The following is a 21,529-nucleotide window of genomic DNA, read 5'->3' as shown; positions in this document are numbered from 1 at the left end:
CTGCTGCTTGGAAGTGGGGCATCCAGAGCAATGGAGGTGGAGTTGATGGACTTTCATGGGGAGCACAGGCAAGCTACGACCAATCGTCTAAAGGTGTTGGGAAACAAGTCCGGGGACTCCTGCACAAGAGGAGGAAGTTAGAGAGGGAGACACACTCCATGCCCAGCTAGAGCCTTGTGATAAACTCGCCCGCAAAATTAGAGAAGAATGGGAGCGCGGCTGTCTTGGGCTTTGGGGTGAAGCCTGAGGCAGAGCGATGGTGAGGCGGTAGCAGAGAGTTCCGGCAGGCACAGGCGAAATGCAGCAACAACAAATAACATAACTTCTAAAATTAAGGCGTACGGTAACTTCAGCAATAGTTGGTTCACACAGTAAGCAATAAAACATGGCTAAGCGATACATAGGCTGGAGAATGTAATACGGGAAGGGAAGGCAACCCATTAGTTTGCATAATTGTGTCCAATGCATAGCTCTTGCTGTTTTGACTACCAAAGCTACAGAAGCGATGGCGTTAGAGTCCATGGATTTCTCAAGAGCCGTGGGAGAGCTACTGATAGTCTTTAGCATTGCAGGTTCGGTGATTCTCGATGAGCAAGGTTGTGAGAGAAGCGTGTTCAACAATATTCCAAGCGGCTGAAAACAGCGAGGAGAGTTCCAAAGGGTTAATCTATCAGGAATGCTCCTGGCTGCAATCTCCAAGTTTCAGCCAGAGGCGACAGCAGAGGGAGAGAATGGCGACTGTGGATGAGGGGCAGTGACACACGGTATCAACTCTGAGCCATAGCTGGTCCAGGCTGCCCGTTCCCACGAGGTGGCCCCAGTGAGGGCTGCGATCTCCAAGTGGAAGAATGGGTGTGCTGGCTCCAGAGAGTCTCCTCCCACATCGGCCACAGGCCACAGGGGCAATCCGGGCCCCTCTCAACAGAGGCGGCTGGGTTGGATCCTTCCAGGGAGGCCCGCTCCATCTCCTCGGGATGGGGCTGGCCTGGCATGTGAGCTGGACTCCTGTATGGAAAGAGAAAAACAAGCAATACTTTTCCCAGGGTTTTAAGCTAGCTGGGATTAGTAGATGACAATAGAAGGGACCTTGGAGCCCCTGAGGTGGGGGGGGGTGGCGAGCAATTTTTTGAATGATTGATAGAAAAAGCGATACTTTGGATATGGTCTGCTTGGATGAGACCTTGGTTGGGTCGATTGGGGGGACTACTCCCCTTTCTTTTCGTTTATTTTGGCCAAGCTTTCCTTAGAAGCGTAGTTGGCCCATCTCGACAACGCATCACTTGCAACATTCAAAGCGTTAAGCAGACACACAAGGCGGGGAATTAGCCAGAGACCCCCCCCCCGGCACTGTGACCCCAGCCAGAGAGGGCTCAGCCAGGAAATGTGGGAGCATGAAAATAATTCTGGCTATGCCTTAATGTGGCAGTGTAGGTTCAGATGAATTGAAGGAAAGGAGTTCTCGGAAGGAGAGGTTTGAAGAAAGAGTTTGAAGGTTTAAACTAAGATGGAAGTGACTTGAAGCAGGTCCCATGGTGTATCCTGTAGAACCTTGCCCGACTGTGGTCCGCGTTTAAAAGTAGGATGCTGTAATGGGGCAGAAGCCTTTCAAGGCATTGGCAATAACATAGTCAGAAGGAGAAAAACTTTAATTGAAGCACAAGAGCATAGCTTAGAGAGTTAATAATGGAAAAATCCCTCTTATGAGGGGAAAACTGGGGTCTCTGGAAAGGGGCAAGACAGGGCCACAGAACATACATAGGCATGCAGAGCACATATATATAAAGTAGCGAGGAGGATCATGGAAGCTCTGATTTGAAGATCTTGCTCTCTCTCTGAGGTACTGGCGATTTTGCTGCCACTGGGAGCTTACGGAGCTTAGGGCTTTGCACAGGCTCAGAGGCTATGAGATCTGGTCTAGAACCTTACAGCTGGAGAGGGCCAAGGGGGCTTCTTTCTTCACGAAGGACTTTTGGCTTAAGGCCATTGTGCGAGCGTCTTCCCCTTTCCATGCCTCCTTGTCCTGTAGATTGGCTATGGGGCATTCTGGAGAGGGAAGGTTCAAAGCGACAGTCCTCCTTTGGATAATAGGAGCGGACTGGGCATAGTGCCAAGAATGTTGGCTGCTTCTCTTCCGTCAAGCATTTCTTTCTATTTGCAATTCAGTGACTGTGGACTCTTGCAGAGATTTTTGAAATGCGTGCCATTCCTGGGGCACTGAAGCGGAGGAGCATGGTGACTTTGGAAGTAGAAGGGGTTAGCACTTGGCAGGAGGTATAGGCGTGGGGGGGGGGAGCAAGCTGGCAAGACCAGCCCAATGGTCTCCCGTGGGGATGGGATCACTATACTGAGCTGGGGGCAGCCCGAAGATCTCATAGGGGAGCTCGGGGAAGGGTTTGAGTCGCGGATCTTGGTTCGGGCTGGGGAGATGCCGGTAGCGGAGCCTCCCCAGCGGGCATTGGGAAGCCGGTCTTAGACTTTCTCCTGGGGGCCTTAAGCCTCTGGGGGAGAGACCCTCCTCCCGGTCAGGGTTGTAGGCCCCGCCCGGGCAGCCTACAATTCCTCGAGGAATACCCTGGTTTGTCACGTGAATTGAGACACTTACTCATCTCGAGGGCTGTCTCATGGCAGCGGAGAGGGCTGACTAGAAGGCTGGCTTCTGATGGGCGAAAGACCCGGAGTATCCTGGCAAGCTTGGAAGCATGTCGGGCCAGCTCAGGGGTTCCTTCCTGTAGACCTGTGATAAGCTTTGGCGGCACTCAGCGAGGAGTGCAGTTCTCCTTGGCAAGGCTTTAAGGAGTTAAGCCCTGGGCCTCCTGGGTGTCAACCACCACCTGCCTCTTGAGGGGCCTCCTGGAGCCTGTTCACAAACTCAGCATAGGGCTCTTGAGGCTTCTGCGAGGTGCTAGAAAAACTTTGGGTTGGCTGCCCGGTGTATTGGGGACTTTCAAGCGCTTCTTGATAGGTGCATTCAGAAGCTTAACCGTCCAGGGTGGCCACCGGCAGAGGCGACTTATTGCATTGGGGCTGTAGCTGAAGCTTCTGGGCGAGCCATAAAGCCTCTTGGCCGGTGGTGTAGAAACGCCAGAGGCTGCTCCTCTGCTTATGCACTGCTGGCCGGTGCCTAAGCTTTCCCAGATCAGCATACTGTCAGCGGGGTTTAAAAGCATCGCGAAGGTGGTTTCCTTCAGTCCTCTCGGAACCATTAGGGTGGTTCCTGGCTGACTTCCTTCCACCATGCCTCTCACATAGGGGCTGAGTGATTCCCTAGATCCCGCATTGCTTTTATGGAGCACAGTGAGGATATATTATAGCTTAAGAGGCGGGGTATTTTCGACAACCAGATCGAACAATGCCATCCTCCCCACCATTTATCTGCTGCCAAGTGGATTGGGGGCACAAAGCGAGGATATCGGCATGCGTCTCTCCGTCAGGGTTTTCTTTCTTTTGCAGATCGTGGCTAATGCGTTCTGCGAGAGTTTTCGAGCCAGCCATTACGATGGCTGACGGAGTCTTGATGGCTTGGAGAAAATGAAGGCGGAGCAGTAGAGGGGGGGGAGGCTGCTTCAGCGGAAATTTGAAATGGGGCGGAGGAGCAAGGGGGGGCAGAAGGAGGACAGGGCGTCCCAATTTGGCGGATAGAGAAAAATCTCGGGGTTGAAATTGAAGGTGAAAGATGTCCGAAAGCGAGGGCTGACCTACAGCAAGGGAGCCAGCAGGTCTGCAGGCTGATGGCGACATAACATTGTCTCCATCGTCAGTAGCAGTGACATCGGTAGCCAAGCAAGGCTCTGTCACGAAGAGTCGCCCGATGTTTTCTACGGTCCTTAAGATTTAATGTCCCCCCCTCTGGGTACCATGGACGGTGAGCTTCAATCTCCTCAACCAATTTAGCGCAGCTCCAACTATTTAACATACGGGGGACCCTGCAAGGTGATTTTAGCTAGCGCTTCTCTCAGTTACGTCACAGCGTGCTTGTCGCAAGCCCACCGCTTGCAGCTCCATACTCACCGGTGTTCCGTCCGGACGAGAGAGTGTCCTAGGGCGTGTCTCCTGGATCGCTCGATCCAGAGGACAGGCGTGCAAGCAATTGGTCCCTGGATGCCTTGATCCAGCGGACTTGATTATCGCGGCCCTTTCCCAGGCGACGGTGAGCAGGGTGGAGTTCGAGGATTCCCGGGTTTGACACCAGCTTGTTGTCATGTCCCGCGGGGTCATTAAACTCTGAATAGGCAAGACGCGGAGGAGGTTTCATCTGGTGGAGGCGTCAGCAACAGGAAGCCTGGATTTGCATTGATCCTGAAACGCTCTCCCTGTTGCTGGTCTCTGGCACCTTTTATTAGGAGGTTTCATTGTGAAGTGTAAAGGAGGTGGGTAGGGAGATGAAGCGAGGAGACGGAGACAGAATCATCATGTGATGCATGATCTCACCTGGCTACTCGATGCGGAGGGCGTGAAGCTGCCTGGGCCTAATCCTCACCTGGGGCAAGACCATTTGTCCCTTTGTCCGGGACACCAGGTGACTGTAGGCCAGATGGTTAAGTGACCCGTGACTCATAGGGGGGGGGGATGAGGGTGGGGGGGGGTGCGATTGTGACCAGAAGGCCGTAGGTCCGCTGGTGTGCCAACGTTCTACCACGGTGCTGCTGGGTCAGCGGTGCATTACTACAAGACCAGACACTGTGACCCACAAGAAGAAGGAAAAGAAGAAGAATACCCCCTTTCTCTCCTGAAAGGAGACTCAAAGGGGCTTACAATCTCCTTTTCCTCCCCCACCCACAACAAACACCCCGAGAGAGCTCCAAAGCATTGTGACTAGTCCAAGGTCTCCCAGCTGGCATGGGTTGGAGTGCACAAGCTAATCTGGTTCACCAGATAAGCCTCCACAGCTCAAGTGGCAGAGTGGGGAATCAAACCCGGTTCTCCAGACTAGAGTGCACCTGCTCTAAACCACTACACCACGCTGGAGTGAAAGGTTGCTGCATTCATGTCTGACAGAAATGTAAGTAACCATTTAACTGTGTGCTGCATTTCCACGGACTGCCCATGGGCCGCTGTCATGCCTCGCTTTTCCTGGGTGGCACCTTTTGAGCATAATATGAAAGGTTAAAATTCTTAGGATGCTAAACTTAACCCTGATTATATTTCTTTATTTAAAAAATTAAACAGATTATTTTTTTTTCTTTTTAAAAAAGCAACACTATCACTTTTAGAAAGAGCATTCTCAGTGCTGTAAGGCCAGGAGGATTTTAAGGGTCATATTTTGTTGGCACAGTCCTTTACAAATCAGTTCATCAGACCCCAAATGCAAAGGCCTCTGGTGAGCCCCTGCCTTGGCCAGGATAGTCAGCAGCATACACAGGTCCTCTCCATCAAATCCTCCACATCTTGCAGAGCATTTGAGTGGAGGTGTCTTGTGCTGAATGTCTGAGGAGGAGGAAGCAGACTTGGCATCTCTTTCCCTCTGCTTCTGCTTGCTCTGGGAAAGAACAGCTCCCCAAGATTTTCCCCTAATCCTTTGCCTGCATTGGCAACCACATATATTGGCCACTGAAGCAATCCAAAATATTTTGATTGATGAATTCATCTACTGCGTCATGTCATTTTTTCAGCACTCCAAAACCACCATCCATATAGTTCTTTCTCTATTTGTGTGATTTTGTGGTAAATCTCCTAATCGCCTTAATACCCTAAAACAGTGGTTCTCAACCTTCCTAATGCCTTTAATACAGTTCCTCATGTTGTGGTGACCCCCAACCCTAACATTTATCCATTTTACAGATAGAGAACACTGATGCATTGAGTCTTAGGCGACCCCTGTGAAAGGGTCGTTCGACCTCCAAAGGCGTCCCGACCCCCAGGTTGAGAACCACTGCTCTAAAACTACAGGATAGCCTTGACATTCCTGTTTATTCTATCTTCATCATTTGTATTTCTGTATTCGTTTCTATTGATTCACACATGCCTGCAGACAACTTAAATTTTCAACTATTGTCCCGAGCTGAAGCCGAGTATGTGATCCTACGCCTCTGAACAGCACTGCATTTGAGGCGGCGCTGACAGTCCTGGTTAGTTAATAGCTTTGCAATGGAGCATTCACACATGCAACTCAGATCTGACGGAAGGAACCATCAAGTGATGCAGAAACATATGTGAAAGTTGGCTCTGTCATTCCCTGGAGCTAGCAGAGCCTCGCACCACAAACCCACTCTAGCGAGTTCCATCTGTTATCTTCATTCCGATGCTGGCTTGTCATTATGATTCACTAGCAGTTTCGCCGCTTGCTTGTCTATACTGGAGTTGATGCCCTCGGCTTCTTTTTCATGTTCTGGTATACAGGTGCAGCCCACAGGGATAGTGACATAATCCTCAGTGTAAACGTAGCGGCCTCCGGTGCAAGACGTGGTGCGACGCAAGATGACCGTTGGCATGTATACCGGGGTGCTTCGAAAGTGGAAATCCTCTTCCCCGTATGCTCCAGTAAGGCAGCCTTTACACAGACAATATGCTTCAGGAATGTACTTTGGATACCTTGTGGGATCGTAGGAAATTCTGTGCCAAAGCAGAGGAATAAAGATTCAGTCTGTGCCTCCTTCTCATCCCTCCCTTCCCCCAACGTCTTATTTTAACCCCAGCTGGAAAACATTATAAGCAAAATGTTGACAGTTGCTTCGCATTATATGACGTTTTTGTTATTATGCTGGGGAGGGATGCATTGACACTTATTTGAAAACTGGGAAGAAAAATCATTGGATGGCTTCCCGGATGGAACAGGCGCTCAAATATGCACTAGTTTAGTTCTCTTATTTATCAAATGGTAAGAGCTTCAGCTCAGTCCTTCCCACTTGATGCACCTTAAGTGTTTGTCTGAATGTTGCAGAAGTGAATGCACCCTGCCTACAATTTGAAGTCCTGGTTCTTCTGACCCCCAGCAAGTTCTGCATACTGACCGAATGCTGCAGCTGGGGTCAGAATTGGGGACCGTTCTTTTATGACTCCTGTGCCACGAGCAGAAATCTGAGATGCTTCCCTCCCCCGCCCACCCGCCATGTGTCCACACATCAGATGTTAGAGATGCAAATGTTAGGCGGACTCCCCATGGAACAAAAACAGCAGTGTGAAAACAGTGCGAAAACACTGTAAACCCTTTTACGCCATTTTAAACCATTTTACACCGTTTTCACACCGCTGTTTTTGGCCTGTGCGGAATCCGCCTCTGAGATGCAAGAGCAGTAAAACAAGATAGCATCCATCACCATTATTTCTCAGTACAGACGCAGACTATGAACTGCACAGACTAGTATGTGTGACTGCCCAGAGGATGCCTCGATTAGCAAATGTTACAGTAAGTATGGCCTTGTTTTGCAACCCACCAGGAGGGTCACCCTATTTGAATCTCTCTTCCTTTGCATATCAGGTATCGTCAACACTAGAAACAGGCTGTAGAACATTGTGTTCTTCTGCCATATTTCCACCTGACTCAGAAGCAAGTCTGAATGAACGAGATTTTTTGATCATGTCTAGTGTTTAAGTGTTTAGTTTTACAGTGTTCTGTTTGGTCACTTGCTTGATGTATCTGAAGCGATTTGTTCTATCTGTACTTTTTTGTATAGCACCTACTCTTTCTATGAGTCATATCAGGACTTGGACTGCCAAGGGTAATCCGTGTGGGGCTGGAGACGCCCTGTTGTTGGGCTAGCTAGATGACCTTTCTGATTCTCATACGATGCCCTAATTTGCTAGGGACAATGACAAAAAAGCTGTATTGGAAAACTGTTTAACCTGTTGGACATCATCTATGCAACAGATCCAATGATCAAACAAAGCAAGGAAATAGAGAACAGAAGGACAGACTAGCTCGGCCTACATGTGGAAGCCATCAAAATGGTATCCCATCTCTGCGCATTTTTGTATCATGACGGGGCCTTTCTTTAAACCTGTCTACCTAGACCTATAATCTACATCTTCTGCTGTTTCCAATTCTGATTCCCATCTATATTCAGTGTAGCTATTGTAAGCCTGTTCCAGCTTCAGCTGATCACTAGCTAGTCAAAAGATAAAACCGATAACATTAAGAGCTCTACGGGGGAGAATGTCCCCTCCCCCTCTCTGTATTCCCCTAGTATCCTTGTTCACCCATATTACTAACCATATCGGGCCAACCTTAATAGTCCTTGCTGAAGCCTCTGAGCTGAGATAGCACACATAATGTGCACTGCATTAAGGCGCACTTTTGTATTTTTATTATTGTTAACTGGTAAGGAATAGTGGCTTACAAGATCATTATGCCATAACATCTTTAATTTTAAAACCTGATTAAAAATTGATCTGTATAGTTTTTGGAGTCTCAGTATAAATTAGTATATCTTTTCAAAAATCCAATTTTTCATTTTTAAATTGTTTTACAAATCTATCTCATATATAAAAAAATAAACCAGGTTATTCTTAACATTCCAACATATAGTCTTATATTTTTATTATTATTTTACCAATTGCTCAAATTAATAACTCAAATAAATTTATTAATAACTCAAATAAATTTAGCACCTGTTTAATCCTTGGTGTTTTAGGTGATCTTTGTACAAATTAGTATCTAACATTTTCTTATCTTTTTACAAATCTTAAAACAAAGAAAACAAAACTAAAAACTTAAAAGAAAAAAAAAGGGTGGGGATGAAGAAGGCTGTCTCTTCTGCCGAAACAGCACGCTTGCAGACACGGATCCTGGATTTTACCAGAACTAGTGGGTCAAAATAAACCCAAACTAGCTCACTTGTTGAATTAAAGGTTCTCAAAAAGAATTGACCCAGTTTACTCTTTAGCCAGCTATTTCCACTGAGTGGTGCCAGGAGTTAACAAGAGCTCAGACTGATTGAAACACATGTCTTCCAGAAGTCTCCTCAATTAATAAAGACATCTTGATTCTTTCTGTTTCAAAGATATGTGTTCTTTTTACAGCAGTTGTTAGGCACAGCATTCTGAAATAAGAAAAATAACATTGAATGGAAGAAAGAAGTCACCATTTGAAACTCCAGGCTGCCATATTTGTGACCACACAAATGCTTTGTAGAGCACCAAGCTGGCTGAGAATGCATGTGTAGCAACAGTGGACTGATGGTTTGACTCAGTCCTAAGAAAGGATTGGAGGTTATACTTATAGGTATTTCTTGAGCATGTGGATAGTGGGAACATAGGTTTGTATAGCAGGATTTCTGAAAAGCTTTCTTTTCGTAGAACAGTTGCTGCTGGTAAGTTCATGAGTAACAGCAGAATGGAAAACAATAGGAGTGACTCAAAGCCAAGTTGTTGATCTATGCCAGGGGTAGGGAACCTGCGGCTCTCCAGATGTTCAGGAACTACAATTCCCATCAGCCCCTACCAGCATGGCCAATTGGCCATGCTGACAGAGGCTGATGGGAATTGTAGTTCCTGAACATCTGGAGAGCCGCAGGTTCCCTACCCCTGATCTATGCTGTGGGACTGGTTTGGCATAGAGGTCCAGCACTGCATGGCTCAGTGTGCTGAAACGTGGCTGAAACCGACCTCTGTCTCCACAGTGAAAAATTGAATCCAAGTTTCTGCAGTTTATGTCCATATGCAAGGTGGGGAGACGCTTCCCTGAAAAAAAAGCTTATTCTTTGTACATTCAAACTTCACCAAAATGTGCTATTTTGAAAGCAGTGCTCCTCAGCTGGTAACAGATTAATAAATTATTATTATTATTATTATTATTATTATTATTATTATTATTATTATTATTATTATTATTATTATTATTATTATTATTATTATGGTAGATTTCACAGCTGCCAGATCTTTAGTTGATTGTTGGCCTTCATTACAATTCGAGCCTCACCCAGAGGCCTAGGAAGTTGTAATGTAGCAGCGTAGCCCCTCATGGGCACCCCCTTGTCGTGGGGAAGGGGCTTGCGTGCTTTGATGACGTTGAGAGCTATGATGGAGGTAGTGTATTCTACCAGAAGGGGCTCCCATGCCAGACAGGGCTCAACTGAGAAACCAGACTAAGAGTGTCCACCAATCCATACAACATGGTGATTCAAATGAAAAATTATTCCATACCGCATTGGTCGTCGCGTGGGTTAACAAGGGCTGCGTCGCATGCTGGGGTCCCTGGGCATGCGTCGACAAGTGGGTTACAAGTGGACCAACCATCCAAAAGAAAGAAGTATAGTGTGCAAGAAAATAATAAGGGCAAATGTCATAGGGCAAATGTCATAGGCAGAGCAGATGACAAGAAAAGGAGGATGAACAAATGGAAGGGTGACTCTTTATCTTCTTATTTAAATAAGGTTGGCTTATTTGTTAGCATAGCAATTTCTTTCCCCCAGAGCTATTTCACATGCATGAGATGACTACCTTCTGACCTAAAGGGCACCTGTGTGAACTTCAGAGTGAAGGGGCAAATGTTTAAACTTTCCCATATGAATTCCCAGGTTTTGTCCCCTTTCAGAATTAAGAATGATGCCACATTGCACATTTGTACTAATATTTACAAACCTGGATTGCAAATTCAGATTTCAAACTAACCATTGTTAGCATGAATATCAGTACAGACATAACACTGCAGACGTCAACTCTGAAAAGACAAGTTCAGTATCAAAAGGGGAAAGAGTGCTGGAGTATGCAGAGCTTCCTTGTCTAGGAATCCGGAATGTCTTAGATCCTACCAGCTTCTCCGCTGGCTAAAACAGAAGGACCACAAACTAGACGATATAGATGCAGCTGTACCAGTTATAAGGAAAACTGCATCTGCTGAATTTCTCCTTCTCTTGCCACTATATAAGGCACAGGAGCACCACTGAAGGACAGAAATTGGCACCTCTCTATCCTTCCTTCCAACAGACGTAGTTCTCGCAGACATTTCCTTCCCCTGTGTACACTTATTCATTGCTGGAACAAATCAATATATTATTCATTTTTTTCTTAATTTTTCCACACAAGGCAACTAAGAAGTTTATTTACATTTCAGACATTCTAGGGCATACATTTAGACACACCAAGCCCAAGCAGAGATGGTTTACATTAATGGTTCACCTCAGGCTTATGTAAACACCAAGAATTTTTAATAGCTAAAGCTGGAGATGATAAAAGACTGTGTGTCCCAGATGTCACAAAATGGCCTCTGAAAACCTTCTCCTGTGGTCTCATGGCTGCTGGTCCTAATGTCACTACAGCCTTCATCAGTGGCCTCTTAGGGGTAGGAAGATTGGCAGGACAAACACTTGTTTGCTGGTGTGACGCTGGGTAGAAGTGCCTTGTCGTAGCAGCCAGCGGATTGGGATTGGTCTGTAACTCGTGCAGTGTTCACCTACAACCCGCCATTGTTTTATCTAACGTTAAAGGCCTTTCTGGCTTTCATTGCTCCAGCATAATTTAGCTTGGAGGCAAACTTATTTTGGATTCCTTAGCAAATCCAACTGTTGTCATTCAAAAAGTAGGCGCTTGGTGAACATATAAGCTAACACACGGGCAAAACACGCACAATTAGCCAAACCAAACACCAAGTTTCAGGCTTGTAAGGGAGGTTATTGTCCTCTGCAGCTGGACCATAACAGTTTGAATAAGATTTTATTTATTTTTTTGCTCTCAGCAGCTTATTCATAGCTAAAAAATGGTCAGCCCTGAACAACTGGTTAGATTTGATGGGCACGGATCATAGACTTTACATATGCGCGTGTTAATTATTCTGCCCCAAATCCAGCTCAAGTTAGTTATGATTAAGGACAAAACTACACGGTAGGTGTAACTGCAGGATTCTGCCCTCCATGGGTTTTTATCCCAAGGAAAAGAATGAACTGGAAGCAGAAATCTTAAACAGAAAACCAGATTAAAGAGGGGTGTTTGGCCACCTCCCCCCTTGTCATTTTTCATCCTCGAAACTACCCCTGCTTTTCTGTTAGAAGGATGGTATGTTTGTGAACACGTGTGTGTGAATTCATGGGTAAGTGGGGGGCAGACCTTTTGATGCACAAACAGCTTCGCAGGGATGGTGTAAAATACCTCTTTACCCTCCAGTCTGGATTTCAGTCTCCTGCATGTGTTGTTTTGTGTATTCTATTGGGCAACAAGTATTTTGGCTGGATACTGCCTAGATTCAAGCAGTTGAAATACCATTAAAATAAATGGGGGAAAATGCACAGTCAAGTCTTATGAGTGTTTTTTTAGGAATAAACTTCAGTGGCCGCAGTGAGGCTTACTTCTGGGAATATATACATAGGATAGGACAGTGATGGCGAACCTTTTCGAGACCGAATGCCCAAATTGCAACCCAGAACCCACTTTTTTATCGCAAAGTGCCAATATGGCAATTTAACCTGAATACTGAGGTTTCAGTTTTGAAAAACTCCGAGGAGTGCGTTACTCGGAGCAGCAGTGGCGTAGGAGGTTAAGAGTTCGTGTATCTAATCTGGAGGAACCGGGTTTGATTCCCAGCTCTGCCACCTGAGCTGTGGAGGCTTATCTGGGGAATTCAGATTAGCCTGTACACTCCCACACATGCCAGCTGGGTGACCTTGGGCTAGTCACAGCTTCTCAGACTCTCTCAGCCCCACCTCACAGGGTGTTTGTTGTGAGGGGAAGGGCAAGGAGATTGTAAGCCCCTTTGAGTCTCCTACAGGAGAGAAAGGGGGGATATAAATCCAAACTCTTCTTCTTCTTCTACTCGGGAGTAAGCTTGGTGGTAGTTGGCAGCTTTGCTTTGAAGCAACCATGCAACTCTTCCAACAGGTGAATCACGGCCCTAGGAGGGTTTACTCAGGGTTTACTTGCCAGCAATCGAGCTTACTCCCAGGTAAAGGATCGCACTTTAGTTCTTCGCATGAAAATCAGTGGAGTTTAACAGCGCTTAACAGGGTTACCTACACTGCTTCCCCCAAAGTAGGTCTTAGGTTTAATGCTAATAATCGAGCCCAGCGGCCCAGGCCAGCCTAGATGTGGGGGAGAGACTCTGTTTGTGCGTGCCCACAGAGAGGGCTCTGAGTGCCACCTCTGGCACCCGTGCCATAGGTTCGCCACCACTGGGATAGGACCTCATGGCCCATTATATTCAACAGTATATAAGAATACCTAAATGTCTCTGGATCACATGGCTCCAGCAAGCATCCTGACACTCCATAGTTTCTTCATTCATTTCAAAGGAGGGAGCTGATCAATACATACATTCCTTTGTGCACCTGGAATTTTGAAATAGAGTGTCCGTGTATGTACCCAAAGGTCTAGAAGGTAAATAGAATTGACTGCTTTTCAAATTCCTATATACATAAAATGTGTAGTTAACTATAAATAGTATTTATAGCAGGTCTGGGTCCCAAGAGGCTATCCTGTTACAACTGCTTATTGCTGTTAACAACATTATACCAGATTCATACCATAAATGCTTTGTTTCTCAGAGTGTCAGAAGCGAATTAACGGTGATTCAAGATGACTGCAGTCTGCAAGGGCTTCCTACACTTTGGACTCTGTTCAGGATGTCTGGAATTAGTGGTTTAGGGGAAAAAACTTGTGGAAGAAGGAAGCAATGGCGGCGGCAGCAGCGGAAAAAAAATTCTGGTTTGCACATACGGGAGGATGGAGACTACAACGATGACAGTGTTAACAAGCCTCAGAAGGCTAACGCTGCCAAATGCTTATGCACCTCCCTTGAGGGACTTCAAGTAAGAAGAGACGTCTTCAACTAAATCCCCTAACACTTTTGAAAACTGTCATGTAATGCCTGGACTAGATCTTACAAAGCCGCTTCTAATTCCTCAAGGAGTTTAACTCATTTGGAACTATCAAGGAATCTACCCCCCGCCCCATCTCTATGACAGTACTCTGGCAGCTGAGTGTTTATGTTGCGTGAGTGTGTCTTGCTTTCCGTGGCACAACTAACTTATTTAAGCTACATAGATTGGTTTAGTAAACTGTTTCTTACCTGAAGTTGCCTGTACTACTGGTATCTTTTATACAGGCTAGTAGAGGGTCAAATGATGGAGAATGGAAAAGTAGTAAAAGTTGCATCTTATGGACGCTAACTCTGAAATGAGTCCCATTGAAATAACATGTCCTTGCTTCAAAAACACAGTTGCCAGTTCAATTAGGGAAGGAGGGATTTGTAAGCACAGAAAATAAAAGGGTTGTAGTGGCAGTCCTGTTTCTCACATTCTTTCTCTATAAACTAGAGATGTCATTGCCCTGGTGGGGACAGAGGACCCCACTGCCTCCAGCCCCTGTGGCCACCCCCCCCTCCTTGGAACAGCAGCGGGAGAAAAAATGCAGGAGGAAAAAAAACTGAAAACCTGGAAGTGATGTAGGATAACTCCAGGAATCATCAGAAACTCTCCATACGGCTTCTGGCAATTCCTACATCTACCCTATCTAACTTCCAGCTTTTCATTGGAAGTAAGGTTACGGCACTGACCCTGTCACAGCCCCCCCCCCCCCCCACAAATGTCTCCACTTCCATACCTCCACTGGTTCCCAGGCACAGCCTGGTTCAGAGCTCCAATTTATGAGGGAGAAGCAAACTCTTAATTTATCCAAGCAACTTCAACTTGAGTGTGACCAAAGACTTCTGAAACCAAGAAGCCCTCCATTGTGCTCTACTTGCAAAGGGAGTAGGAGGGAGCCGGCGTACACAAGTTGGTGTCCACAGAGGCGTATCTACGGAAAATGTAACCCAGTGCAAAATCTGAGCCCCCCCCCCCCGAGCTGTCCCCCATTATGACCAAACAACTTTTTTTGCGCCAGGTTTTGAAGTCACTTTATGGACCGAAGGGGGGGGGGGAAGGAAGGAGGGCGATTTTCCGCCCCATTGTGACTAAATGACCGCAGCCCAGGGACATTTGACCCCCATATGTTCCCCTGAGTGGTACACCCCTGGGTGCCAATGACGCCAAACTTTTATGAATGAAAGGCAAAATCTGAACAGGCATCTTTGTATTGTCCCACAAGAATGCCTTAGATGACATTTTTGTGATTTCAATTGCATCGTCTCTCTGAGAGTTTCTAGCTTAGCCTTTCCCATCATAACTTGGTGGGCAACATTTTCCATGAGGGTGTGCCTTCGTCAATCCCCCATATGTAACAGACCACATCTGAGAAAGGACATGTGCCTGCATTTTTAATAATGTTCTTGGAATGCAAAGATGAAGCCAACCAACCTAAGGATACAGGTCTGGTTTCTAGACCAATAGCTTCAATGACTTATATAAATATAGTTATTCAAATTTATTTATTCAATTATTTAAAACATTTATTAGCCGCTGTTCATTCTTACGGAACTCAAGGCAGATTGCGACATAAATACCAATAGAAATGGGCACATTCCCGTTCATAATCTAGGATGGCAAACCTTCAGCCCTCCAGATGTTATGGACTACAATTCCCATCAGTCCCTGCCAGCATGGTCAATTGGCCATGCTGGCAGGGGCTGATGGGAATTGTAGTCCATAATATCCGGAGTGCCAAAGGTTTGCCACCACGGACTAGGTCAGTGATGGCGAACCTATGGCACGGGTGCCAGAGGTGGCACTCAGGAGCCCCCTCTCTGTGACACTTAGCACGCACACAGAGTTTGTCTTGAGGAAATCGCCCCCCCCCCTCCACACAATATCTAGGCTGGCCTGGGCCACCTGGACTTGATGTGCATGCACCCTCAGCTGCAGCAGAAAGGACTTCGGCTGGTGGGCCTGAGATTGCCTGTGCTCCAGGTGTGCTGCTGCTACCTGGGGGGGGGGGGGGGCAGCGGCTGAAGATGCTAGAGAGGTGCAAAGTGGCAGATGTGGGACTTGCTGGGGGCTACAGCAGGCTGGCCCCTGCTCGAGGGGGTTATTCAGGTTAAATTGCTGCGTTGGCACTTTGCAATAAATAAGTAGGTTTTGGGTTGCAATTTGGGCACTCGGTCTCGAAAAGGTTCGCCATCACTGGACTAGGTTATATGTCCTGAATCAGTCGACATTTCCAAACACCCTGCTTTTCTCCTCAGCGAAGCCCCCAGTGGCTTATAGCATCAATCTCCCCTTCTCTATTTTATTCTAAAAACAACTGTACGAAGTAGGTTATGATGGGAGTGTGTAACTGGCACAAGGTCACCCACAGAAAATCCATGGGCAAGTGGGTACTTGAGCAGGGGGCTCTCAAATCCAAGTCCAACATTGTAACTACATGACACAGTTACTGAGCTATAAGGCTCAAGGCTGAAGTGAAACCTGGGTCAGGCCGTACCTAAAGAGTTCAACAGATGCCTTGCACACTGCTTGTGAAATGCTCCAGTTGACTAGGCTAGGAACGCAGCCACGTGGACAGGAAGGTTGTCAAAAAGGTGCCATGATGAACCATAGCACACCAGACTGGAGTTAGCAAAACACTGAGGAGGTGAAAGTTAGCACAAACAAACTGGAGTCTGACACTCTTAATCACTACCCCACCAGCTCAACTAAAGACATTTATTTAACTCTCCATCTCGGAGCTCCAAATAAATCGGCACACACCAGCACATCTAGCAATAAGGCATGCAAATTATTGATAGCTTCTAGATTTCCAAAATTATTGATAGCTTCTAGATTTCCAAAAGGAGAGAGGATGGTGCTCCTTGTTTTAGTAAGGTTTACAACATGTAGCACAATCCTACTAAGCCTGGACGGTATAGTAAATTAACATCTGGTGTTCCCAAATGTTTTAAGACACCTACTACGGATACCTGAGCTCTGCTTTGGTTTGTGGGGGGGCTTGGAGTCCTATCCTTACATAAAGGATCCATTCAAAAGAAGCATGACTCCAATTGTCTTTATTCTGATCTTGTGAACAGCCTTTACAGGGCATTACGATTGGTTGATAAACAGGACGAGAGTGCTGTTTTTCAGCTTAGATTCTGCAGAGCAGCCTTACGTGACCCGTGACGGTGGTCAAATTTAAGTAAAGTCTTTTCTGCATACAAATTTAGCAACTAATTTTTCTTTCTTGTAAACCGCATTTCAAAATAAATTAACCTGGTTAAAAGGCCACATTGAGAACACCGGGGTTTAAAAAACAACCACCACCTAAGCCAAGCAAAAGAAGCCACAAAACAAATGTTTATTGGTAGTCCTTTAAATGTTGCCATTCATTCCCTAAAACTCCTATTTTTAAAGCTAGAAATTATTCCAGTTTTTGTAACCGGAAGTGCTTCTTGTGACACATTCACGCACAATTAAATAGCATTTCCACAAATGTTAAGGTTGGGCTAAAAATATGATGGCCTTGTAAATAATGGCTGGAGGTCAGGTAAAATACCCAACATCCCCTACTCTTGCTCTCTAAATTGTTAAACTACATCCTCTGCCATCTATTTAAGTCCAATGGTTTTAGAAGGGAATAATTTTGTTTAGGAATGCTCTGTATTAACATTCACTAATGTTTGGACGACAGGATATTAAATCAGAAGGGATACAGTCAGCCAGCTCCAAGTGCTCATAGCTCTGCCCCAATTAACAGAGGCAGCATGACGCAAACTGTGCAATGCACACCACTCTTCCAGCTGACGCGTCAGTCAGTCGCAGGCCAGAAAGGAAATGGGGAGAGCTTTTATCACAGCCTCAATATTGCTAGCCCTAACTGAAGGCTGCCCTGACTTGGATGGCCCAAACTAGCTGGAGCTTGTCAGATCTTGGAAGCTAAGCCTGCTTGTAGTAGTAGTAGTATTAGAAGAGGAGGAGTAGTAGTTTGGATTTATATCCCACCTTTCTCTCCTGTAAGGAGACTCAAGGTGGCTTACAAGCTCCTTTCCCTTCCTCTCCCCACAACAGACACCTTGTGAGGTAGATGGGGCTGAGAGAGTTCTGAAGAACTGTGACTAGCCCAAGCTCACTCAGCAGGAATGTAGGAGTGCGGAAACACATCTGGTTCACCAGATAAGCCTCTGCCACTCATGTGGAGGAGTGGGGAATCAAACCCCCTTTTCCAGATGAGAATCCACCTGCTCTTAATCGCTACACCACCCTGGCTCTTAGCATTTGGATGGGAACCCACCAATAAAGTGACATGCCTCCATGCAGAGGCAGGCAACGGCAAACCACCTCTGTTTACCTCTTACCTTGTAAACTATATGGGGTTGCCATAAGTCAGCTGAGACTTGATGGCACTTTGTACCATCGCCGCCGCCATGGGCAGCACAGTAAAGACCAGGTAAGCTTTTTATTCTTCCTTCTATCTATAGAGTAGGTGGCTGTGGTGCAGTGTGCATAGGTGTGTGTGTGGTCTAATCACTCATCCCTCTATGTCACATTAAGGAGAAAGATGGAACATGAGTTGAGATTACCTGTATGACCAAGGAGAGACGCTGTTGAGGTTGATAGGGAGCCGGTATTTCTTATCCACAGAAGACTTACTTCCCGTTGGGCAACTGACGTTGTGCTCTTTCTCCAGCGGCTCCAGCTGCAGGGTGTGGTGGAACGCACTGAGCATGCCAGCTGTAAGCCTCCCATACAGCTGTTCCAGAAGCTCCTCAGGCCGGTCGGCACAACTTCGAGTCCGCATTGGGCGCTTGCTCACCTTGAAAGCCTCTAACCCAAGGAAATGCAGCCTGCATAGGAGAATCCCAGCAAGCACCCACACCTGTAACAACAGAGTGAGGGAGAAAGAATACTTTCAAGCATGCACTTCCATGTTCTGCAATATTTTAAAGCAGACTCTTTAAAAAACATTTTTCAAGGTTTTCATAGCTGAAGCAGCCTCAGAATATACGTTCAGAATATATGTTCACCATAACATAGAAAGGACACCGAGATCCTACTAGATCTCAGTCCCCAAAACAATAACGCTTGTTATGTGCGGTCATTTTTGCTGTGTACTAAGATTGGTGCATGTGAATGAACCCAACCAAGGGAGCACACGGTCAGCACTAATCACCTTTTGAAATTGAGTCTTCTGTCCAATGTTCCCCAAGTATGTGACCACACCAGCAATTTGCTACAGGGTTGATCCAGCATGGATCTTTAACTGGTGGTGTGAATTTGCTCAATCATTTACCTGCCAGACATGATCTTTGTGAGACCCGCCTGTCAATGTGAAAATGCAGCTCACCTGAGCAACCCAGTCCCTACACGAGGCGATATTGCCTCAGCTAAACGGATCAGGTGGGGTAAATTCTAATCCTTTGTACAGCTTCAGTAATTTATAGGCAATACGAACCGTTTAAGTATCTATTCCCTAAATGAAGTTTGGGAGACTTTTCACGGCGGCAACTTTGGGTCTTCTGCAGTCGCGCCAACGCGAAGACTTCTGCATCTTCCCTCGCGCCTGGACATCCGTAAGGCGCTGCCTTTGGCATGATCATTATTAGGGAATCCCCCCAAGCAGCGAACCGAAGTCCACGCTTTCCAGGCAGGGTCCCTTTTCTGACCGCGGAGCCCATCAACCCCTTTGATGCTCCAGAACAGGGCTACTTCAACTGTCTTAACGAAGCACATCAATGCATCACTTCTGAGAGGATCGCGGATTAGCATCACCCTTCCGCCGCCCATCCCTGCAATTCCGTCGAGAAACAAGCGCATCTGGAGGCAGACGTCCGCCGGGGGTGAGATTCGCAAATCCCAGTGAAATCCCCGCCAAAGAGACCCGGGAGCAGGAAAGTGCAACCAGCCCGGCGATTTGCATCCCGCGATTTGGAGGCACTTCCAAAGGGCGCGTGGCTTCCACCCGCCCCGTCCCCTTTGCCAAGCCCCGCCGGTCTTTACCTTGACCTGCCGCATGCTGGGCGACGCTTCCGGAGCCCGGCCCGGCGCAAGAAGCCGCTGGGAAGCGGCGGCCTATTAATAGGCGGCGGCTGCCCTCCTTGACTCGAGCGGCGGGGGAGCGGGCGGGAATATTGGACGCCTGCCGCGCGCTTCGTTCGCTGCGTCGCCCCCGGTGCCAAGAGCCGTGTTAGTCCTGGCGGAGGGGAGGCTGCTTTGCAAAGCCTTGCCGCAATTGGGGAGTGGGATTGAAGTCCGCGTATGTGTTGGGACAGAGATTTGGAGAGCTGGGGGGGATGGGGGGGTGTAAAAGAAAAATCGGAACAGACCTGGAGCCCCCTGGCCTGACCTTTAGCAAAGGAGGAAGAAGAGCTTGGATTTATATCCCCCCTTTCTCTCCTGCAGGAGACTCAAAGTGGCTTACAATCTCCTTGCCCTTCCCCCCTCACAGCATACACCCTTTGAGGTGGGTGGGGCTGAGAGAGCTCAGAAGAACTGCGACTAGCCCAAGGTCACCCAGCTGGCGTGTGTTGGAGTGCACAGGCTGATCTGAATTCCCCAGATAAGCCTCCACAGCTCAAGGGGCAGAGCGGGGAATCAAACCCGGTTCCTCCAGATTAGATACATGAGCTCTTACCCTCCTACGCCACTGCTGCTCCAGGATGGCCTGTTGGCTGGTTCCTGGTGGAAAAAGTAAGTCAGGGCTACACAGGGTTCCTCATGAGGGTACTACTAGGCATTAGTAATCTTTCCCCAGCTACCATCAGAAAACATCTGGGCTCTATATAGAGGAGGATGTCAGCTGTAATTTTGACAGGGTGACTGTAAAAAACCTTCGACACCCATGTCACATTATGTTTTCCTGCCATGCAGACATCATAAACTTTTACTGGTGGATATGGATGTAAGTTCCATGTTACAAAAACCATATAAGGGGCTGTGGTTTGGATCTATGAAGTGGGGTCAAAGTGGTGCAAAGAAATCACACTGTATACAATTTTTACAGGACAGTCCATCAAGGTGTGAGAGTCATGATTTGAGGACGAATTTTGGGGACAGCCCCGTAAACAAACTGAAAATCTGCCTCAGTGTTTTTTCTGTCATTATGCCAATGGTCACATGAAGCGTTCACTCCATAAATATATGATGCAGAATGTGTTTCAGTGAGGTTATAGTATTTCTGCTCTGGTCCAAAGTAACTAAGCGCAGAAGTGAACTCTGAAGCCAGCCCATAGCGAGCACTATGCTTAAAAACAATATTTAGACTTAGTTCTGTAGTTCCCCAAAATTATAAACACTTCCCAGTGAGGGAATTCTTAGAATTGGCCAGTGTAAGTTGCCTCATGCTGATCCAACACATTGGTCCATATAGCACAGTATCTGAGACAAAAACATTTCCCAGCATTCCTGAGGCCTTGAATTACAATTGGCCAGATGCTACCACTAAATTATGGTCCTTGCCGTCAATTTAATTAATTAGGGAGAATAAGGAAATACTGACAACTGCTAGGCATTAGTAATCTCTGCTTGACTACCTCGGACAGAAAAGTCATCCTCTTTCTATAAGCAAAATTCTGGCAGACTAATCAAAACTGCTCCCCAGAGCGCTGACTGGAAACAGAACATGGACGAGAGGTATGGTCAGTGGGGTAGGCCTCCCTCTCCATTTGTAACATCTCATCAATTCATGAATTGAAGATGATAGATGGCTCCAAAAACAAAACTTCATTTCATTCTTAATTTCACTTATATGTGAGTCTGTCCCAATTAGTAATAAAGCAAGGATTATTTAAACAAATAGATAATATTTGGACTTTCCACCG

The 21,529-nt window shown here is 46.7% G+C and overlaps 1 protein-coding gene across 1 annotated transcript; it reads right to left on the bottom strand.

The window, feature by feature from the left end:
- Window positions 1–4,951: 4,951 nt before the first annotated feature.
- Window positions 4,952–19,809, bottom strand: IL17D (interleukin 17D). The gene is made up of 3 exons (XM_048495513.1): window positions 19,710–19,809; window positions 18,293–18,588; window positions 4,952–6,549 (listed from the first exon to the last, which is right to left on the bottom strand). Exons 1-3 carry the CDS (start codon window positions 19,722–19,724, stop codon window positions 6,231–6,233), a joined length of 630 nt encoding a protein of 209 aa, XP_048351470.1. The 5' UTR covers window positions 19,725–19,809; the 3' UTR covers window positions 4,952–6,230.
- Between the last annotated feature and the right edge of the window lie 1,720 nt (window positions 19,810–21,529).

Source organism: Sphaerodactylus townsendi, linkage group LG04 (genome assembly GCF_021028975.2).
Source record: "Sphaerodactylus townsendi isolate TG3544 linkage group LG04, MPM_Stown_v2.3, whole genome shotgun sequence".
Taxonomy (NCBI): Eukaryota; Metazoa; Chordata; class Lepidosauria; order Squamata; family Sphaerodactylidae; genus Sphaerodactylus; species Sphaerodactylus townsendi.
Note: the sequence above shows the minus strand (reverse complement) of the source record. Positions and strands in the feature narration are given on the sequence as shown.

Coding starts and splice junctions, on each gene's coding strand:
- IL17D (XM_048495513.1), bottom strand. Junction 6,550..18,292: donor GTCTCTCCTTGGTCATACAG/GTAATCTCAACT, acceptor GCTTTGGCACAG/AATTTCCTACGATCCCACAA.